The sequence below is a fragment of the Xenopus laevis genome, chromosome 1S, assembly GCF_017654675.1.
Source record: "Xenopus laevis strain J_2021 chromosome 1S, Xenopus_laevis_v10.1, whole genome shotgun sequence".
Classification (NCBI taxonomy): Eukaryota; Metazoa; Chordata; class Amphibia; order Anura; family Pipidae; genus Xenopus; species Xenopus laevis.
This window is the reverse complement of record NC_054372.1, coordinates 148,799,247-148,817,636: the sequence shown is the minus strand read 5'-3', so window position 1 is coordinate 148,817,636 and position 18,390 is coordinate 148,799,247. Positions and strand designations below refer to the sequence as shown.

The 18,390-nt window shown below is 37.9% G+C and overlaps 1 protein-coding gene across 3 annotated transcripts in view; it reads right to left on the bottom strand.

Moving 5' to 3' along the window:
* The window catches only part of scarb1.S (scavenger receptor class B member 1 S homeolog), a 58,875-nt gene that overhangs the window by 24,856 nt on the left and 15,629 nt on the right, over positions 1–18,390 (bottom strand). For all 3 annotated transcript variants that reach the window (XM_018244190.2, XM_018244188.2, XM_018244189.2), the window contains exons 2-7: positions 8,388–8,548; positions 6,730–6,871; positions 5,375–5,578; positions 5,149–5,244; positions 2,947–3,062; positions 1,567–1,733 (exon numbers count right to left, since the gene is read on the bottom strand). In XM_018244190.2, the coding sequence (XP_018099679.1) occupies positions 1,567–1,733; positions 2,947–3,062; positions 5,149–5,244; positions 5,375–5,578; positions 6,730–6,871; positions 8,388–8,548 (886 nt within the window). The remainder of the gene's footprint in view (positions 1–1,566; positions 1,734–2,946; positions 3,063–5,148; positions 5,245–5,374; positions 5,579–6,729; positions 6,872–8,387; positions 8,549–18,390) is intronic.

Below are 18,390 nucleotides of genomic sequence, written 5' to 3'. Positions count from 1 at the left end.
AAGCCATCATTAAGCTGCAAAAACAGAAAAAAAAAACATCCGAGAAATTGCTACAATATTAGGAGTGGCAAAATCTATAGTTTGGTACATCCTGAGAAAGAAAGCACTGGTGAACTCAGCAACGCAAAAAGAACTGGATGTCCACTGAAGACAACAGTGGTGGATGATCACAGAATCATTTCCATGGTGAAGAGAAACCCCTTCACAACAGCCAAACAAGTGAACAACACTCTCCAGGAGGTAGGCGTATCGATATCCAAGTCTACCATAAAGAGAAGACTGCATGAAAGTAAGTGCAGAGGGTGCACTGCAAGGTGAAAACCATCTAAAAAAAGCCAGCACGGTTCTGGAAAAAAATTCTTTGGACAGATGAAACCAAGATCAACCTCTACCAGAATGATGACAAGAAAAAAGTATGGATAAGGCGTGGAACAGCTCATGATCCAAAGCAAAAACTCTATAAAACATGGCGGAGGCATTGTGATGGCTTGGGCGTGCATGGCTGCCAGGGGCAATGGGATTCTAGTATTTATAGATGATGTGACACAGGACAGAAGCAGCTGAATGAATTCAGAGGTGTTCAGAGACATACTGTCTGCTCAAATCCAGCTAAATGCAGTCAAATTGATTGGGAGGCGTTTCATAAAACAGATGGACAATGACCCAAAACATACAACCAAAGCAACCCAGGAGTTTATTAAAGCAAAGAAGTAGAATATTCTTGAATGGCCAAGTCAGTCATCTGATCTGAACCCAATTAAGCATGGATTTCACTTGTTGAAGACTAAACTTCGGACAGAAAGGCCCACAAACAAACAGCAACTGAAAGCCGCTGCAGTAAAGGCCTGGCAGAGCATTAAAAAGGAGGAAACCCAGAATCTGGTGATCCATGCGTTCAAGGCTGTCATTGCCAACAAAGGGTATTAGTATATTTTCAGTTTTTTTAATTTGTCCAATTGCTTTTGAGCCCCTGAAATGAAGTGATTGTGTTTAAAAAAGACTTTAGTTCCTCACATTTTTATGCAATCTTTTTGTTCAACCCACTGAATTAAATCTGAAAGTCTGCAGTTCAACTGCATCTGAGTTGTTTCATTTAAAATTCATTGTGGTAATGTACAGAACCAAAATTAGAAAAAAGTTGTCTCTGTCTAAGATTTAAAAATATTTCAATTAAAAATATTAATTGCACTGATCTCAATAGAAATCTAGAGTTATTCAGAACACAGGAAAGTGTTGTCAGTTTAATTAAAGCAATAAACAACTAGAACTAAATCACAATTTTTTCACCATTAACTCCATAAATGATTATATTGGCAATATAAGGGCAGGAAATATATCTTTAAGCATTTTGTTTCTAACAGATATTTGTAACCCAAAATAAAGGAGGCTAGACAGTACTACCCAAACAGCAATATTTATGGGTCTTGCTCCAACAAACTGAGGAAGCAGCACCCCCTCCAGAAATTGGGCTTGCTTGGAACAAGTATGAAATTGAGATGGTCAGGGAATATAAAGTGCTCAGTAAATGTTGAGCTATACCAAAACTAATATATATCAAATACACACTGAATCGACAAGCGCTGACGTTCTGTACTCCAGAAGCCACACAGGGGCAGAATCCCTCATTGGGTGGGTAGTCTGTTCCATTGGCAAACAGGTAATTGGGAGCAGTGTATCGAAACGTTGGTACACCCCTGAATTCTGCTTCCTTTTCATATACCAGTTTCATTGACCTATGATACATAATAAACAAACAGTTCAGTGTTTCCAAAGACCCTAGTCTTTTACAGAAAAGTCATGTTCAATTTTTTATATACAACAAAAATTTCAAAAATTTATACCATCAAGCTGCATAAGGCACAAGAAAACAGGGCACCTGAAAAGATGACACAAAATGGGCACCCATAGGTCAACTTTTGCCTAGGAAGCTATAGAATTACACACTTTAGATCTAACATAAACTAGAAACTTTCCCTTTTACCTACAATTAAACATTTTCCATATAGCCTTGAGCAAACAAGTTATAAACTGGAAGCTTATGATATCATGGGAAAAGTTAAAGAACCAACGTCCTTGAAATGAACACATCAATGTTACATTGTACATCATCTGGTGTGAAGACTCTAAAGCTCGAGGCCACAGTCAGGGCCACTGTTGAGATTTATTGCCTGCCCTTGATGTCCTTGAAAAAGAACCTTCTGTCTATGGTGTTGAAAAGAAAAGGGAATCAACACGGGTGTCAGTCTATTCATTTTCATGTGTTTACTGTATAAAGTGTATTTTATGGACATTTAGTCGGTTTCCATCCTGTACTCCAGTTTTTTCTCAAAATGCATACAGTTGGGTTCACTGGCTCCTGATAAAACTGACCCTACTGTGTGTGAAGGAAACCTCAAATCTATGCTTCACTGGGGCAGGGACTGATGTTAATGACAAACATTCTGTGTGTAAAAAATGTTGGTGCTATAATTATAAGCAACAATACTGCTACTACTATATGCTATATAATAATTTCAGCATATACTGTATCTTCTGGGTGCAAAGCAAAGTGGTTGAACATTCCAAACTAAACAAAATCCCCAGGGACAAAATTTTGGTTTATGTCCCGTTGCCACACAAACGTAAACATAAATGAAACATGAGGTTTCATAAGCCATAGAAAGTTATGAGCAGGCAGCATTTCATGGTGACTTGCTTGAAAGCAAACATCTGATTGGTTGTTACGGGATACTAGAGCTGACACAAACATTAAACCGTTTATTACATTATCACACTGGAATCTGATATGGATATGCTAAATGGCCTGCTTTATGATCAAAGGCTGTTTGACATTAATGTAGTTTTATAAAATTAAAATGTATACTTATGTTATTGGTAGCTTTCTTTACACCGTTATTTTATGATGTTTTGGTTTCCATTTAAAACATATAGTTGGCGATTTCTTACCGGCAAGCATCTGGACTGTAAAATTCTAGAGGTTCTGAGGGTTTCCTGAAAGGAGGCCACATTTGACCTGCAGTTCCATTGATCATATTTGCTTGATTTGAATTCCAATAATCAACCTATAAAACAGACATTCTGTCAGATAGATAACATATCATATATCAGATACTTTTTTGGCCAGACTGTATATTAGATACACAAATGCAAATGCACACGCAAGGTAACAAGATGTTCTGTTGGAAATATGGCTTCAAATGCCATTAGCTAAGATGAATGGTTGGACAGAAGAGCAGACCATTTGCGGTTAGTGAACATCAGGACACTGCAGCGTAATAAACAAAAGCGCTTTCAGAGGACAGTATAATCATCAAGGCAATATGTTGTGGAAATTAATCTGCCCATCATGCTGCTTGGTTAAACAAACATTAAAGTGTATTCTGTTACCAGAGAGCATGAAATTCTGGCCTCATCACATTGCAGCGAAACAGATTTTCAGTGCTTATGGCCTTTTCCTCTGGGATGCGCTTTATCCAAAACTTCACAGAGTCTTTGCTGGATCAAATCAGTGGAATCACAGGACTCAAAGTGTAGCAATTTTATTATGAAATTAAAATGTAAAATTTAAAATACAGGCTGGTCCTATTTAAAGGACTCTTTATAATGTTCCTAAAAGGGGATCTAATGTCTCCAAGATGGTGGCAGCTGTTCTATCTACTGGTTGAAGGGTATGCTAATGGAAAATCAGAAGGTCTGTCTGCTTGCAACTGCACATCTGTATAATTTACTAACACTTTCTGCCCCAGACAGTACATAGTTTAGCTGCATTGCTTTCAAGAGGATCAGAACAATTGTAAATGCAGCTGAAAGATCATGCTATCTTATTATTAACATGGTTAAGAAAAGATAACCTAATATATTACAAACTATATTACTGGTATCCCAACACCTAAAACCTGCTGAGTTCTTGTACTCAATGGCACATATAAGTCAATGGCAGAGGTCCGAATATGATTCAAATTTTCAGGTTGGAACTATTCGATCGAATATTAGACATTAGAATTTTTTCTTAAATAACCTCCCAGTCAAATTGTGAATATATTCGAATTTATTAGAGTAAAAAAAAAAAATTCAGATGAATTCAAAATTCGACCTTTGATAAATGGACCTCTTGGTGTATGATTTCACACAAACAGAAACTTAAAACATGTTTTTGGTTTTTTTTTTCAAAGAAAATATCAATAATGACACTTAACATTAATATGGGATATTAGAACATACATACGTACCAAACTAAGCCTGCAAAACATGTACTGTGTATAACGTGTTACACAGAATCACCTTTTATAGGTTACACAAATTAATTAAAGGAAATTACAACATTTAAATAAACATTAAAATGTGTAATACGCTTACACACAGAAAAGTATAAATAGAACACCATTTATTGTAAATAGGATAAAGTTTTGACTGTGTCATTGGCCTTGTGATACCTTATTTTTAATGAAATGTTAGTATCTTAAAAGTTGCTATAATCACAGAGGGTGATATTTGTCCAATTACAATTGGCAGCAATTTGCTAAGGTTTCTACTTTTCTATCCCCAATAATTAAATTAGCACAACACACAAGTGCACATCTTGCAGTAAAAAAAAGTTGTTTTTAAACTATCCCTTAGTACAGTTTTTGTTTGTTAACTTAACCTCCACTGCTCAGAAGGGAAGACAAAGGAACAGTCATCACAGTACTAAAAGAAAAAGACACAGCTTAAACCTGGACAGATCTAGAGCAATATGAACAGGGAAGAATTATGACAAGACAATGTAGAATATCACATAGAAGTGTATGAAAATTACATTCTGGTCAGACAAAGCCTTTACTGGTGAACATTAAAATTTAGAATGTAAGGGAGGAGGAAGACTTCACCCGTTTCCAATTAATTTGGAAAAATTCACCTCTGTGAATGGTCAAAATGCATATGACCTGCGTGTTTGGCCAAGAGGCCGTCTGCTCATAGCCACAGGAATTGTCCCAGTTGTTTCACAGGTGTATTTCAGCCTGTGAATTATTTATTTTTACTTTGCAAAATATTAAAAGAAAGCCTGCTTTAAACCTACTCAATTTTATTTCAAATTATTACAAGTGAAAGTCAGCCAAGAAATCCATTAAATAAAGGCACATCAGCTAAAGTAAAACATTTTGAAAATACCTCTTTGAGCCCATTCCAGTTGTCTACCATTTGAACTTTGCTGATATCATCCATCCCAGTATTGACTGTAAATATTCCTGTATTAGAGTTATTAAACTGCAAAAAGATGAAAAGAATGGGTTTATGAGGCTTTTCCAGTGAAAGGAAGCCAAACAGCGAAGCATTGCTATTTATGAAAGAAGCAAAATTGCATTGTCAGAGACCACTGAATCGTGATTTTGCTTACATCTGAAAAAAAGCCAAATTTTCCCTTGAAGGGAAGTCTTCCAGGTAGAAATGTGTTTAGGAAATCCAAGAATGGATCTTCGTAGCCCCACAAAATATCCTTCACGGTTCGATTAATAAAGGCCTCCTCATTAAAAGCACTAAATCCTCCACTGATGATCCATTTAATTGCTATTCCCAAATCCTGCAACATGATGGATGAGCCCTAAAAAATAACATGGGTAAAGTTAGATTAAGTGGGATTAGAGCCAAAAGTGCTAAATAGGCAGAATGAAATGCTTAGTCTGAATGGACAATCAGTGCGGAGGCTTTAAAACATACTGCACATTAAGTTCATGATCCTGAACTGCGGCTTCAACAGCCTTTGCATTTTCGCTGGCATTAAAGATATACGGACATGAGAAAATAACATTTTTTATGATCAATCATAACATTGTATTTGAATACTATTTATAATTTTGCCATAATTTTGGCCATACACGGGCAGTCTTCAGGTTTGTAGCTACTGTGCATGCGTGAAAAGTGACAGAAACTACCAAAGGGAAGGAAGAGGACCCGAAGAATACCGAAGAGCCGGAAGATAGCGCCCATGAGCTCTGATGCGCTTACTCTGCACATATATGTGAGTAATGAATTAGGGGCACTTTCAGGGGTAATCACCTATGCAGGGGGAAGCAGCGAGGGGAACTATGTAGGGTAGTGGGTGTTATTATTATTTGGGGGGTTTCCTTTTCCTTTAAGGCAAACCAGTCAGATACTCTACATAGCATTGCTGGGGTATCAATGTGACTAAAATCAGAAGAAAAAAATTACAGTTCTGGTCAGCCCACAATGGAAAGAAAGCTAAGGTGTTAAGGCAATGAAGGGTTACAATTGAAGCTTGAATATAGAATGAGGCCAACATATTAAATGGAATGGGTAAGCACTTCTTGGAAAGTTTAAGAGCAAACACAAAAAGTACAAAACGTACACAAAAAGTACTGTTTGTATTCTATTGCTTTCCTAAGGGTGTGTTTTTTGCACAAAGCATTCCTTCCTGCATATTTGCATTAAAGCAACTGTGGCTTCAACAGCCTTTGCATCTTCAACTTATCAAAATTAAATGGGGGACAGAAATACCCTCCAACCAGTGTCGGACTGGGATGGCAGTGGACCACCATAAAATCTTAGACCACGGGCCCATTCTCAAGCTAATTTTCTTCCACTTCTCACTCAATATTTTTATTTACCATTTACCATTTATTTGGCCCCTTTGTTTCCGTAAAGAATTAGGGAATGAATATGAAATTGTTACAGATGCTACATGCATTCATTATAGGCCCATTTACAAACAAAAAAAAAAAAAAAAAAACTTACCAAAACCAGAATGTTTGGCACTATAACATAATCCTCCTCTTTCCCGTTAGACTTCTCAGGAGCAAAATGGAAGGTACGAATCTCCACAAATGAGACGGTTCCATTTTCATGAAAGGTTAGGTTTTGCTTTTGCTTGTTCTCCCTGCAAAGTAACACAGATGGTTCTAAGCTACAATTCCACCAGTTCTAAGCATTCTGAAAACTACAGCAGGTGCCATTTTACAGCTATGTCAGTAAATATGGCCCAAATGCTTAATGGGGAATTCCACCAAAAACTGTTCTATTTTGAATAATGACATAAAAGATAATTCTAAGCAATTTCCCCTTATACAGTATATTAGTTATATTATTTGCACTGCAGGTTTCAACTCTTGAAAATAGGTAGAACAAAAGGAGATAAATACTACTTCAACTGCAATTACATTTAGAAATAAACTTCAAAAGACAATTTTGATGAATGTAGGTATAGATATATAGATTAAGCGAGTATAGGAAATATCCAAAGGTCAATATGTCCATTTAAGCAGAGGATCATCCTCAATGCAAGACAGTGTGATTACTGCAGATTATGGATTCTCTGGGTGACCAGCAGAGACATGGTTGCCACAGGGAAGTCTGGCTGTAGCAATATAATAATAATAATAATAAAGCAATTCTGGTTATTATACAAGCAACTTTTAACATATCACTTACAACAGTCATCAGTGTGTTGCAATTTCTCTAAAGCTCAGAGCAGCTTTTTTGCTTGGATTGAGAAATATGTTACATATATTCAAATGCTACCACTCTGCCCTTCAGACTGCTCCTAACTCCCTTTTCCCAACTGATGTTTAACACACTTTGATAAGTAAAGGCATCAGAGGATAACAAAAGTCTTTGGTGCTCAGTAATTAAAGCAGGTATTCATACCCTGTTTGTCAGCACCCTTAATTGGTGCCTTGCCCTTAAAGTAAAAGGAAAGTCGTTAACCACTTGGGCGTGACAAATGTTAGGCACCCCAAGTGAATGTATTTACTTACCTGAAACCCTTTTCACTCTAATGCGCATGTGCAGCCACGGGAAGAAAGAAGAAGCCAGAAGAGAAGCGATCTGTGGTGCTTACTGGGCCGGTGCAGTTTTCTGCTGATAGGAGCACCGGGCCGTGGGTTTCCGGTAAGTAAATACATTTACTTGGGGGTGCCAAACATTTGGAAGTGGTTAAAAATTCTGTATTGTTTCTGAAATAATCAAGTTCACTATTCCTCTCTCAGCATCTTTCTCTTCATTCAGTCTACATGCAGGAGCTGGGTGTCAGATATTCATTGACAGTTAGATCCAATATATATTATAGGGGGGCTACCTTTCCTAGCAGATGTATTACAAACAAAATAACTGCCTTTTGCACAAAGTATGCATGTAGAGAGACTTGATGTCTGGTGATTTTAATAGAGTGAGCTCTAATACATCTAGGTAAAAGGGGCACCTTTTTATATTAGGTATATTGAATCATTCATCTGATACCCAACTGTTGCATGAAGACAGAATGAAGAGAAAGATGCTGAGAGAGGAATAGTGAAGATAAACTTGATTATTTCAGTAGTGGTACAGAATTGGCTGCGGTGCCATGGTTTATGGCACTGGCACACCTATATCAGTAAGCAAAGTACATTTTGTGTTACCTGTACACATAAGGACCACGTTCTTCTAATCGTGGCTTCTCTCCCAATAGCATTTCCTTATGATTAACAACTTCAAAAATGTAGACCGACATATAGAATGGAACAGGTAGGTCTCTCCACATCTCATACGCAAACCCACTGGTAGGATCTATGCGGACATTCTACAACAGAGGGGAAAAATGGTCAGCAGGAATAATGAACAATAACAGAATAAAGTTTGCCTCCATAATCAGATAGATCAGTGATGAACAACTGTGGAGCTTCAAGATGTGGTCAAACTACAACTCAAGTAAAAATACAAGTAGCTCTTGCACACCCTTGTCCTCTCTGAGTATGAGACGCCCCAAACTACTCAAAGCATCCCATTCCTGACAGAAGGTCTATAAACACTAACACAGGGGATACTTGTCCATGTCAGAATAAAGCTATACAGTATTTTACAAAACAAAATGGTCTCTAGGAAGCACCCCGATAATAGTGTGCTACACATGCAAAGCTGCTCCGGATAGCATTGAAACCAAAACTTCTTGTATATAGCACTGAGCACCACACGGAGTCAGAGTATATCAGAGTATATCTTTCTCAAAAGATATACAGTTAAATTAAACTGCAAATTATTTTCTTTGCAATGAATTTAGTGTCTCCCAACTTTACCTATTATCAAATGATTGGGCACAAACTGCTATATTCAAAAACTTATTGCTGGCAAGACATATGGTCAAAACTACTCTTATTCAGCTCTAAAAAGGGTAGGGCAAATGGATTGTGCATTGCTTAGGGTTTGGCCACACACAAAGAATTTTTCACCTCTGGCCATGAAATAGAATTTCCTGGGATGGTATGCCTATTTACAGAAGCTCCAATAGAGAGAAATTCCAGTCATCTTTAGAACATGCCTAACATTCATTTCAAATTATTACACTGGGAACAAAAACCTAATAGAACAAATTTCTCACGTTTTCAGCTGACCACTGCAGCAAGGTGTGGCACTTGAGAGAATAAACTTTGAAGGATGGTTTGGAGAAGGAAAGCAAAAAAAATAAAAAAAAACAAATCAGATACATTCAAAATCTGAGTAAAATATGCCCAGTTACAGAACGTTCACAATACAAAATTATGTACAAATTAAGTTGTGGTTAAAATATGTAATCCCTCTAGCCAACACTATCTGAAATAATCATGCAAACTGGCCACTTCTGTCCATGTGTAGAGGATGGGGATGACTTTAGGTCAAAGATCAGGCTGGAAATGTAGATAAAAGAAGGCAAAACAAACATTCAGCAAATATCCACTTATTTATGTCAGTGAAATATGTTCATCGTTTTTCTGCTGCTCAGTACTGAGGTGCAAGACATTTCAAAGGTACTGTGCAAAATTCCACAAGCACAAAAATAAGCACTTACAAAAAAGTGCATCTTCAAGGAGAAGAATTCTCTTAGCAAATTCTATTTTGATTTTAAAAAACTGGTTCAGAATTTACACAAAAATGAACAGCTGGAACATTTGAAGGAACGAAACTGGATATTTATGATAAAATGTTGTAAGAACAACAATTAAATAAATAGGAATGTGAACGTTTACTGCTCAAACAAACCTCACAACCATGAAACATTTGACAATCTCCTGTAAGTAATTAACAAGTGGCAGCTAAATCCCCCACCCCCAGTGGATTCATGGGTGTTGCTATAGCAAGAAATGAAGTTAGTTGAAGTAAATTTATAGGGAGTGGAAAAGATAATCCCTTATATTTGGTCACGTATCTCAAATGAATGGTTATTGTGCCCAACATGAAATATGCCAATGAGTTATTCCTTGTGTTGGGCAAAGTAAAAGTAGAATATCATTTTACATTATCAATGATAATAGATTCACAGATGTTCATCAGAAACATAAGGAAAGAATTACATTTCTGGCTCTGGTTAAACAACACAGATGTTGCACTAAATATCCAGGTAAATAGTGAAATAAGAATTAAAATGTTTTGTCGAGTTTGATTTCTATAAATAAGATATATTGCAAGAATGTCTGATGCGGTTGGCTTAATTCAAATTGCAAAATGTTACTGCAACTGCCAAAGGATTACACATTCATATGGGCAATACAAAAAATAGCTTAAGACATATCAGGTCAAAGACGAAAAGAGGAATAATGCAACATCAGCCAGTGAAGCCAATGCCAAGACATCTGCTCATATGATTTGCGCAAACTTATGAAAACTGTGGCTTAAACAAGAGTTGACCAATAACGTGAAGTTTATTTAGCATTTTGTTCCTTTGTATAATAAAAGGGAGAGTTTTGCATGCTTATACATAACCAGTTCATCACACAGGTTTGAGGCAGATGTGCTCCTTCCATATAAATCACAATTTAGAATCTCCAGGGTTTATTTAATTATTCTAAGGTACAGATAGGGACCTCTCTTTCTATATCAGTAAAGCCTTACCTTATAAGGTGAGGTCAGAATACAGTAATTAAATAAACCTATGGTTGTTTGGTTTTTTATCCAATGAGAAATGCACCCTAAATGGTTAATAGTGTTACAGCCCCTGCCCCAGAAGCCGAGCTGGCAGCTAAAAGGGAAGTTTTGTAGGCGCCTAAGCACACAACATGTGTTCAACAGAAAAACACATGAGTTCAGCAACATTCATATCACGTCGGTAACCTCTACTCCAATATCGCTATGCTGAAAAACAACTGCCTGCCTTGTTTTTAGGTGTATCTAGGCTATCATGACTTTTAGCACTGTTACAGAATGGCTTTACAGGAGTCTCATGCACTGGATTTATACAATAAATAGAGTGGAACATTTAAACAAACCAATAAACAAAAAAATCCTATCACACCCAAATCCCCACCTGAGGTATGGTTTACCTCTAAGTCCAGCCCACCCGAATCTCTGGTGTGGTCCACATCCCTGAAACGTTATCCCAGGGTCTTATGTACAATCACAAGCAATATTAAAAATCATACATACAATGCTTCAAATAAGAAGTATGTTCAAATTACTGAAACTTGTATATAATACATTTAAAGCAGAAGAATGTTGTTGGTTACTCTCCCTCCAGACTTTAGTAAGATACAGCACTTCAACTGAAGTTATACACCTAGTAGTGGGTAGGTTTGTGTATAATAACTTAGCAAAAATGAAAAAAACTAAGTGAATGGGGAAAAAAACTCCCGAATATGACTGAAATGCACAGACATTATGATTGCTTCCTGCTGACTAATAAAACTGGTCAGTGCAACAGGACAGCAAAAGGACAAAAGCTGCAAGTGATCACAAATTGGGACAAGCAATCAGTCATGCTGTGTGACAACTATCCTTTATTAGAGCAGCAGCTTGTCCAGTAAATCTAGTGAGAGTGACCCAAACTTTGTACCTTTATGTTTGTTTGAACTGTTATTTCCTCATCCCCCAACGTTATTTGCTCAACATTTCATCCCAACGTTTAAAGTTGAAATTCCATTTTCAACAGACTCACAACCACTATTATTCCTGAATCAAGACTCGTTAACACAGTGGTGGATACAGGGAATCTGCAAAAAATTATAAGTCGACCCCCTGACAATCATCTGAAATATTAATGAATAGGCGCATTTGGTCACTTTCAAAGTTAGTAGGGCCAAACTCAGCATCCACTGTCCAATGAATGCCAATTTTAGGAAATTTTTGGCCCCATGTATTTGGACAATTAAAAGAAAAAAATGCCAAAACATGCATGTCCCATACAGTATATAATTTTTTGGAGGAATACGTTTTTTTATTTCAACAGGATTACATTAGAAGTAATGATGGGCGGCATTTGGGGCGTTTCGCTGAAAAATTAGCAAAATTCGCAAAACGGTGAAAAATTCGAAACGTAGCTGGTGTCTCGTTGTTGACGGGAGTATCTGTTTTTTTATGCTGGCCTCCGTTTTTGACGCCGGCGAATTTTCGTGGTGGTTTTGCTAATTTATTATGAATTCACGCCTGGCAAATAAATTCGCCCATCACTAATTAGAAGCAATGTCAATGCTTCCTAAACATGTTAATGAATCTGTCAATACTAACTTAATGGAGAATATTTTTAGCAAGGAGGAATTGGTTATCTGCTACATAAATCTGTTTCAAATTTAAAAATATATATATATATATATATATATATATATATATATATATATATATATATGAATTTAAGCTTTGCTATCTATAGTTCTACTCTCTAAACTGTGGCTTTGTGGAGGGTCACGGAGTTATATATCTAGGATAATGAAAATACCCACATGCACCTATAAGGGAGGGACAGTGTAATGATTTGGCAGACTAAAGGAGGTGTAATAATATCCATACCACTGAATGTATCATCTACTGAAAGGGTATAAATAATTCAAATGGGACATTATGATGTGAAGAAGAGTTTAAACGAATGGCAGTAGGAGTCAGGTGCAAGAAAAGATGTTTAAAAGGAATATGCTTATTATGAGAAGGGTGATTATAGAAAAACAGATGGTAACAGCCTTCCTTATGAGGAAGCACTGGTGCCCCCATCAGCAAACCATGCACTCAATGATAAATGTACAGCACATATTTCCAGGTATGGGATCAGTTATCCAAAAACCAGTTATACAGAAAGCTCCAAATTACAGAAAGGCCGTCTCCAATATACTCCTTTAATCCAAAAAATCAAACATTTTTAAAAAATATTTCCTTTTTCTCTGTAATAATGAAACCGTACCTTGTACTTGATCCAAAGATATAATTAATCCTTATTGGAAGCAAACCCAGACTGTTGGGTTTATTTAATGATTACATGATTTTCTAGTAGACTTAAGGTGGCCATACACAGGGAGATCCTTTCGTTTCTCGATGTCACCAAAAGAGTGGATCTCTCCCCGATATGCCCACATTGAAGTGGGCGATATCGTGCTGATCCGATCGTGGGCCCTATGGCCCAACAATAGGATCAGATTGGAGGCCAAATGGGTGGTCGGATCGCGCAACCTCATCAAGGAAAAGATGTGGCTGCGATCCGCCTGGATTTTTTTTAACGTGCATAGAAATTGTGGGTTTTGATAACCATGGTTCTGCCCGAGAGGATAGATGTGTTCACAAAAGCCTTGTTCAATTAACCTTTAAGGAAAATGTCCTAAATCTTCTAAAACAAAAGCTGCACAAACTGTACCATTAAACATAATTTCTAATTATATAAGCACAAATGATGAAAAGCAGGAGAACCCCACAAGTGGCACATGATATAGTCACCAACATATACATTTTGGCCACGCCTGTGCTTAATCGCTTGCATGCTTTCAATTTAGCAAATTCTATTAAGATACTTCCTATCCCCTGATTAAAATAAACAGTTATCTACACAATAAGGGCTTTGTTTTCTGCAGAAGTCTAAAAAAAAGATGTGCAACAGTAAAAATTGTAACACAATGCACATAAATATAATTACAGGCAGTGTGGGGAAGTGTTTTTGTAATGCTTGATCTATATACTAGTGCACCATGTGATGAGTCAATTCCATTATATTCTGATCGGAAGATAAGTTATCAAATATGTCTTGCTGTACAGTAACATGCAGATTGGAAGGTATATATACAGTCATATGAAAAAGCTTGGGAACCCCTCTTAATTCTCTGGAGTTTTGTTTATCATTAGCTGAGCTTTCAAAGTAGCAACTTCCTTTTAATATAAAGCATGCCTATTGGAAATAGTAGTATTTCAGCAGTGACAAAGTTTATTGGATTAACAGAAAATATGCAATATACATCATAACAAAATTGGACAGGTGTATACATTTGGGCACCCCAACAGAGATATTACATCAAAACTTAGTTGAACCTCCTTTTGCAAATGTAACAGCCTCTAGACGCCTCCTATAGCCTTTGATGAGTGTCTGCTGGATGGCGGTATTTTTGACCATTCGTCCATACAAAATCTCTCCAGTTCAGTTAAATTTGATGGCTGCCCGGCATGGACAGCTTGCTTCAAATCATCCCATAGATTTGCGATGATATTCAAGTCGGGGAACTGACAGCCATTCCAGAATATTGTACTTCTCCCTCTGCATAAATGCCTTTGTAGATTTCGAAGTCTATTTAGGGTCATTGTCTAGTTGGACTATCCAACCTCTGCGTAACTTCAACTTTGTGACCGATAGCTTGAACATTATCCTGAAGAATTTGTTGATATTGGGTTGAATTCATCCGACTTTCGACAAAGGCCCCAGTCCCTGAACTAGCCACACAGCATGATGGAACTTCCGCCAAATTTGACAGTAGGTAGCAGGTATTTTTCTTGGAATGCAGTGTTCTTCTTACACCATGCAAAGCTCTTTTTTATTATGACCAAATAAAATGTTTGTCTCCAAAATAACTGTGGCTTGTCTAAATGAGCTTTTGCATACAACAAACGACTCTTTTTGTGGCGTGAGTGCAGAAAGGGCTTCTTTCTCATCATCCTGCCATACAGATGTTCTTTGTGCAATTTGCGCTGAATTGTAGAACGATGTACAGATACACCATCTGCAGCCAGATGTTCTTGCAGGTCTTTGGAGGTGATCTTTGGTTTGTCTGTAATATTTCTCACAATCCTCTGCATATGCCGCTCCTGCATTTTTCTTGGCCAGACCTGGGTTTTACTGTGCCTGTGGTCTTCCATTTCCTGATTACATTCCTTACAGTTGAAAGTTGAAGTTTAAACCTCTGAGATAGCTTTTTGTAGCCTTCCCCTAAACCATGATACTGAACAATCTTTGTTTTCAGATCTTTTGAGAGTTGGTTTAAAGGGTCCCATGCTGTCACTCTTCAGAGGAGAGTCAAACAGAAGCACAACTTGCAATTGCCCACCATAAATACCATTTCTCATGTCTATGAAGTTCAAGGTTTAACAAGCTTATACAACCAATTTGGTGTTGCCAGTAATCAGTATTGAGCAGTTACATTCATTCAAAATTACAAGGGTACCAAATTTTTGCACAGCCAGTTTTTCACATTTGATTTAATTTAATACAACCGAATACGGCTTCACTAAAAATCTTTGTTCAGAAAACACTCCAGTGCTCAGATGTTCCTGGGAAATAAAAGACATACCGCTGTTATCTTTTTTTGTTAAAAGTGGAGTAAATAATTATGCAGGCTGAGAGGGGTTCCAATACTTTTTCATATGACTGTATCTGTTGAACAGGTTCACACACTCAGTTAGCCCTCCAGGCAGCAGTTCTGCAGGATAGGTGTGACACCCCTGGTTTTTGGTTCTGCTCCATTAAAGATGTTGCAAATCCAAAGCAGCAGATTCAAGGGATCAAAGAAAGCAGATTTTATGAAGTTTAACCACAGTGATCAGAACTACCATACAATGTGCTGCTCTACAAGTCTGTAGAGAAGAACAATAGATTCCATTGACTTCCACTTGCTACAGATTCCTTCACTAACAGAATTAGAGGCATGTGGAACAGCTCAAACAAGTCAAACCTCAAATCAAAGGGGCTTTCCAGTCTATGAAGTTAAGAAACTTGCTTGCTTGGAAAAAAGTAGCACAGGGAAATACGGGAAAAATTTTGAAATACTATGAGATGAGGGCTCAGACTGTTTTCTTTTATATTTCGGAGCTAAGAATAGTTTTCTTCCATTTTGTAGCCACTGCTTTGAAGATATGACTTCCAAGATCATAATATTTTCCAATAAAGATGGAGTGCTACCAAATAGAATGAGATGTTGTACAAGTAGCCCGCAGAGCACTCTTAAAGGAGAACTAAACTCTAAAAATAAATATGAAAAGAAGTGCCTATTTTATATACTGTACTTATTGCACCAGCCTGAAGGTTTAGCATCTCTGTAGTAGTAATGATTGAGGCCTTCAAAGTTGTCAGAGGAGATCACCATCTTGGATTTTATTAAAAGGGTCAGTGACACTGCACATACATGCTCAATGTGCTCGGGGTAGCTTTTGAGAAGCAAAGCTTAGGGGTCGTTGCTGATTTGGCCCATTAGCTCAGGTAAGTGACAGCAGCACAGAGCTTGTGCAGTGAATCAGCCAAAATATGGGGAGCTACTAGGAGCAGCTTTGGAGGCACCGATCTTCACTGTGCGTTTGCCATAGGCAGTACAGAAGCCCAAAATATAACGTACAACATTTCTGTCTTACTTCAAACATAGGAACAAGACACACCGGCACAGCATGGGTGAGTTCAGCAGGTTAAACCTTGCTCGTTTATTGCGGATGCAACGTTTCGGGGCGTGACCCCTTTCTCAAGCATGCTTGAGAAAGGGGTCACGCCCCGAAACGTTGCATCCGCAATAAACGAGCAAGGTTTAACCTGCTGAACTCACCCATGCTGTGCCGGTGTGTCTTGTTCCTACGTTGTTTCTGAGGTTGCCCATTCCCTCTAGCATCGAGCACCTGGGAGTCGCTGAAGTCTGGACGGCCAGGGTGTGCGAGTGTAAGTCTTTCTTTTTACTTCAAACATAACCTTCAAAGCCCTTTATTCCTCTGCACCTAACTACATCTCATCTCTTGTCTCTCTATATGTTCCTGCCCGAAACCTCCGCTCCTCTCAGAGCCCCCCCCCCCCCACTACTGCTGTTTCCCGTATCAAACCCTTCTCTCTTGCGACTCCTTATATTTGGAATGCCATACCTGAATCTCTCAGGAGAGAGTCCTCCCTCAATGTTTTCAAAACAAAACTCAAAGACTACCTCTGGGAGCACCTGGATAACACCTGAACTGGCACTTATAGAACAGTGTAACAAACTGTAACCCACAGCACCTTAATACCCCTCTGAATTGTGTCTGTATGTTACCCTCCCATTTAGACTGTAAGCCCTACGGGGTAGGGTCCTCTAGCCTTTTGTTTCCTTGACACTGAGCACTTACCGTATATACTCGGGTATAAGCCGAGTTTTTCAGCATCCAAAATGTGCTGAAAAAGTCTACCTCGGCTTATACTCGGGTCTGCGGTATCCAACCCAAGTTGCCGAGATTGCAGTCACTTTTAATCATTCCTATACCAACAGTTCACTTGGGGAGAGACTGCAATATCCCACAATGCCCTCTGTTGGTTTTATGAAAGAATAACAGTGCGCCCTCTGTTGGTTATATGAAAGAATAACAGTAACTGCAATATCACACAGCGCCATCTGTTGGTTATATCAAAGAATAACAGTAACTGCAATATCACACAGCGCCATCTGTTGGTTATATCAAAGAATAACAGTAACTGCAATATCACACAGCGCCATCTGTTGGTTATATCAAAGAATAACCGTAACTGCAATATCACACAGCGCCATCTGTTGGTTATAACAAAGAATAACAGTAACTGCAATATCACACAGCGCCATATGTTGGTTATATCAAAGAATAACAGTAACTGCAATATCACACAGCGCCATCTGTTGGTTGTATCAAAGAATAACAGTGACTGCAATTTCACACAGCGCCCTCTGTTGGTTGTATAAAGGATTAACAGTGATGGCAATATCACACAGCACCCTCTGTTGGTTATACGAAAGATTAACAGTGATGGCAATATCACACAGCACTCTCTGCACAATTCTCTGTCACCATCAACTTTGCAAAGAAGTCCGGTTGATCGCTGGGGGAGTCTCTTTGGCGGAAGGTGCGCTGCTGGGAGACAGGGCTGTAGTTGTGTCTAGGCTTATACTAGAGTCAATAAGTTTTCCCAGTTTTCGTAGGTAAAATTAGGTACCTCGGCTTATACTCGGATCGGCTTATACTCGAGTATATACGGTAATCTGCATTGTAATTATATTTTATATTTTTGTGAATTGTATTCTAATAATGCACTTATTGTTACTTTTTATTCCAATGACCTCTTGTTTGTTACTACTGATTTATTGTTTTGTTGTACAGTGCTTTGCCCTCAAGGAGCGCTTTACAAATAAAAATATACATACATACTTATTTAGTTAACCTGTAGTTCTTTCCTTTACAAGAACAGTAAATGTTAAGAACAGTAAATGGTTAACTAAAAGTTACCACACACACATTATATTA